General features: G+C 47.8%; 1 protein-coding gene across 1 annotated transcript; it reads right to left on the bottom strand.

The window, feature by feature from the left end:
* Positions 1 to 1,216: 1,216 nt before the first annotated feature.
* Positions 1,217 to 3,719, bottom strand: LOC120110610 (vicilin Car i 2.0101-like). The gene is made up of 6 exons (XM_039126107.1): positions 3,061 to 3,719; positions 2,772 to 2,947; positions 2,591 to 2,671; positions 2,211 to 2,480; positions 1,749 to 2,118; positions 1,217 to 1,603 (listed from the first exon to the last, which is right to left on the bottom strand). Exons 1-6 carry the CDS (start codon positions 3,677 to 3,679, stop codon positions 1,401 to 1,403), a joined length of 1,719 nt encoding a protein of 572 aa, XP_038982035.1. The 5' UTR covers positions 3,680 to 3,719; the 3' UTR covers positions 1,217 to 1,400.
* Between the last annotated feature and the right edge of the window lie 960 nt (positions 3,720 to 4,679).

The raw sequence follows: 4,679 nt of genomic DNA, 5'->3' as shown, positions 1-4,679 counted from the left end.
TTCCTTTTTGTTTTCTTTTTTTCCTTTTTCTTCTTTTTTTTCTTTTTTTTCCTCTTCTTCTCCTCCCTTCTTATTTATTTATTTATTATTTTATTTCATTGAAATATATTTAGTTATTATCTTAATTATTTATTTATTTCTTTATTCATTCATTCTAGGATATATTTATTTATGCATTTATTTATTTATTTCTTTTTTTCTTCCTTTTTTGCTTTTTTCCATTTTCTTCTCTTTTTTCTTCTCTTCTTCTCCTCCCTTCTTATTTATTTATTTATTTATTATTTTATTTCATCAAAATATATTTAGTTATTATCTTAATTATTTATTTTTTTATTCGTTAATTCGTAAATATATTTATTTATACATTTATTTATTTATTTATTCTTCTTTTCCCTCTTTTTTTTCCTTTTCTTCTTTTTCTTTCCTTTTTCTTCTTCTTTTCTTATTTTCTTTCTTCTTCTCCTCCGTTCTTCTCCTCCCACGAGGTTGGCGGCGCCGGAAGGAGGGCGAGTCGTGGCGGCCGCGGGAGGGGGTCGGCCGATGGCCGGCGGCGGTGTGCGGTTGGCGAGCCGTGGCAGCCACGAGCGCGAGCGGAGGCCTCCTCCTCCTCTGGATTCTGCCAGATCTCTTCTCCGCTCAGGGGGCGGGCCGTACTCGGAGAAGACATCTCTTCGTTAGATCGGGGCGCAGTCGACGGCGACGCGGTGGATCTCCTTTCCACATTGGTCGTGGCCGGTCGGCGACGGAGTTTTTCCCTTCCTCCATGGAAGATCTCGGCTTGGGCTCGGGAGGGGGCGGGCTGTGGCCAGCGGAGGAGAGAGAACAGGGGCTCGGGAGAGAGAGGACATCCAAAAAAAAAAAAAAAAAACTCACGTGTGAAGGAGAGAGAACACGCAAGAAAAGAAGGGGGGAATTGATTGACTCCTTTTATTATGAGAGGGAGTAAAGGGTATTTTCATCTCCGAATATAAATCTAAAATCGTAAAGATCGGGAGTTAAACGACTAGTCAACCGGAACTTTTTCTTTGGTTTCGGTCCAACATGGGACCGCCCATCAATTACCCCAAGTAATTGTTATTAGTTGACCATCGATCATGTTCTTGCGCTTGTGCTCCTTGGAACATCACATGCATGATGAATTGCTAGTAACTTTAATGGCAAAGCAGTGCATTAATTAGCTACCAAATAGAAGTGGTTCTTAAGTTGAACGCCAAAATAAATGCTAAAAGCAGGGAAGTCTTTATTCCAGGGCACCTTAAAAGTGCTTATTCCGCAGGATTTACATCACTCCTACAGTCCTACTACGTACTACTACCCGTAGAACTCTCATACATGCATATATATTCCCTCACTCTGGTCTCTGGTCTCCACAACTCTTTTAACTTTCCCTTTGTTCCATCTCAGAAGCCGGCAAATTCCAGGATAGATTCCAGTGGACCATCGCGGCCTTCCCCTCCCTCGCTCTCCCGCTCGCGTTCCTGTGGGCCCGCCATGAAAACCTCCTCCCTTGGGGCATTCAAGACCTCGTCCACCTCCCTCGCCGGCTGATCGAAGGCTAGCTCCTTGGTCATCCTATCCATCTGCTTCAATATGTTGTTGCTCCCTGCAATCCACCATAAGAAATCATATAGAAGGCTAATTGCATATTTGCTCAAATAAACAAGAAAAACACTTAATTACAAGTTGTAATGGGCTAGCAACAAGCCATTTCAGTAGTTTAAGTTAAACTAAAAGTCTATGGAAGATACCTGCAAGCCAGGTCCTCCGGTTGTTCATGGCGTTGATTTCGAAGCACAGGACCTCAAGACGCTCGTTGCGCGAAGAGACGGCGACGGATGGGTGGCCCGCAGGAACGATGTAGGTCGTGCCACGTGATACCTCGGATTCGACTCTTTGGTAGCGCTGACCTCGCTGTCGTTGCTCCTCCTCCTCCTTGCCTTCCTGCTGACCTCGTCCTTCCTCTTCCTCGCGGCCTCGTCCTTCCTCTTCCTCGCGGCCTCGTCCTTCCTCCTGTTGTCCAGAAACACGTGGGCGCACTATCTGGACCTGGCCGTTGCCTCCTACCACAATGGAAATCGTGGTTGCCTCCGTGTTATAGTTAGGTGACATCATGGATCCCTGCCAAACAGACACCATTTAAATTTTATCTTGATAACCTCATAAGAACAAGAGATGGTGAGAAGAGGGAGGGAGAAGGAAAGCCTAAGTACTTTGTTGATACTAGCGTGGGAGACTTGGATGTTGAGGTCCCTGAGCTCCGGGTAGTCGTCGCCATCGGCCTCCCTTAGCTCTCCATGGCGGTTTGAGTGGGAAGGGCGCTTGTCAAGCAGATTGAACGGCCTCCTCGATTCACCGAAGGGCCGAGGCAGACCCTCGGAGCCAGCGCGGCGGCTCAGCTCCCTGATCTGCTCCTGGCTTGCCTCTATCATGGCTCCCTTCTTCTGCCTTCCGAAGAGCCTCTCCAGCTTGTCTACTCCTGTCTGATACATGGACCGAGAATGATTCACTCAGACGTTAAGAACATGGATAATTAAGCAGACGACTACATGTATAAGAACAGAATGAGAGAAAGGGAAACATTCTATTATACATTAAAGGCAGCTCTTAAGACTGGCTTGCTGAAGCTCCGGTAAAATGACTCGGGGTTTCGTCCACCGGCACCAACGAACGCCTGCACGGTCACAAAGGTCGATGGTCGGTAACAATAGAGAAATGAGTAAATTAGAAGACAAATGACTAAGAGGTGTGAGCTATAGGTGTATGCGAGGGACCTCAAGCATGCCAGGAGTCGCGACGGTTTGGAAGAGCATGACTATAACGAGCTTCTCGTTCCTGTCTTTGTTCACGAAAGACACGATTGTTCCTGCACGCACCCTTATGATATGTCCCCGGCGAAGCTCTTGCGTCTCCTTATTATCTTGACACTGGCGAGTTATAAGTCCATTTCCTACAGATCATCACATATAAATACATATAAGTAGCCTATTTCGAGTAGTGGGAGGAGAAAAAATAAAACAATAAACTTAAATAGATACAAGAGCGAATGCTAGACTGCTATACCCCTGGCAACGAAGAGAAGGGCCTCTGCGTCCCAGTGGCTGGGGAGAACAAATGTGTTTGGATTGGCCTCGAGGATGGCAACACGATAGTTGGCGACCCCGAGCAAAAGCTTGGATCTCTCCAAGAAGTTTCTGAGGACCCTAACATGGCCGTGCTCGGTCCTGACCTGATGCAGGAAGCTCTCCTCATCGAAGAAGAAAGGATCGCTCCCTCTCCTCTTCTCCCCCTTTTCTTCCTCCCTCTTTTCTTCCTCCTTGTTTTCTCCACGATGCTCCTTACACTCCTCCTCGCACCGCTTCTCGCACTCTCTCTGCTCCCTCCCCTCTGCTTGCTCCCGGCACTCCCTCCGGCATTCCTCTAGCCGCTTCTCGGGATCCTCTCCTTTACGTCCTTCTTTGCCTGTCTCCTCGCCTTGCTGCCTCTTCTCTTCTTGCTCCTCGCACTGGCGCACGCATTGTCTCTCTTGTTGCTCACCTTGTCGACTCTCCCGGCACTCCTGCTTGCACCGCTCAATCTGCCGCTCGGGATCCTCGGTAGTGGAGAGAGCCAAGGTGGCAGAGACGAGAAGGATGGAAAGAACAAGAAGAAAAGGAATGAAAACTCTTGGTTTGGTCGTCATGGCTGGCTATTCCTAGTTACTCACTCAGAGAGGGGAAAGCGTAATTGGGTCGATGAGGAGTGGTGGAGCTGGGGGTCTCCATTTATAGAGAGAAAAGGTGGTGGGTCTTGAGGGAGTGGAGTAACGTGGCAGCTGGGCCACGCCTGCATGGCTACGTGGATGCAGGATCCGGTGTGGACAAAACGGATCGCCACGTCCGGACGTTTGATCACGAGCTCATCGATGATTTGCTAAGCGAAGTCGGAGCAGGAGGCTTGTACGCGTGGAGCTCTCTTCTTCGACGAGCTGTACGCCGAGACGTCCACGTGTTACTGTAGCGGACGTAGGGTGGGTTGTGGCTTCGGTGGGCCGCATCAGTCCGTTACGTCCCAAACGATCCGTTTCACCGAGTCCAGCAAAAGGTCTCTACGTACACGTGTGACGTTGCATGGTGTCCTACGCCTACACGCGTGTGAGCTTTTGCCTTTAGCTTGTCGCACGTACGTTGTAGCACTATCTAGTTGCCACATCCCACCAAGGTAGGGAACTGATAGCAGGACAAGTGAAAGGACGTCGGAGGCAACGTTTCAGCCTGCATGGTTGCCGCGTAGCCACCTTTTCTCTCTCTACTATGGATGGTTGCGGCGAACCAACATCTCAGCCCCTTTCCATTAGCTACCCACTGTATGTACACCGTTTAAAAAATCCAAACGACGGAACCACAAACCCTTTTACTTATCCTCCTCTTCTGTCACTCCCTTCTCGATCTCCACCACCATTGTCCTTTCTTGTGAGAAAAGAGACCCAGAGCTCGGGCTCTCCAAGCAGCAATGCCAGCGGCAGCAAAAATTTGACGAGAAGGAGAAGATGAGAGAGTACCAGCGTACGTGCGAGGAGTATAAAAAAATTATGTTGAATATATGATTTGAATTGCTTTGTTTATAATACTGATGTAGTTTATATATAAGTTGAGCCTCCAAATGTACTAGAATACAATAACAAAATTTCACGATTATGAGAA

The sequence above is a fragment of the Phoenix dactylifera genome, chromosome 4, assembly GCF_009389715.1.
Source record: "Phoenix dactylifera cultivar Barhee BC4 chromosome 4, palm_55x_up_171113_PBpolish2nd_filt_p, whole genome shotgun sequence".
In the NCBI taxonomy this organism is placed as follows: domain Eukaryota; kingdom Viridiplantae; phylum Streptophyta; class Magnoliopsida; order Arecales; family Arecaceae; genus Phoenix; species Phoenix dactylifera.
Note: the sequence above shows the minus strand (reverse complement) of the source record. Positions and strands in the feature narration are given on the sequence as shown.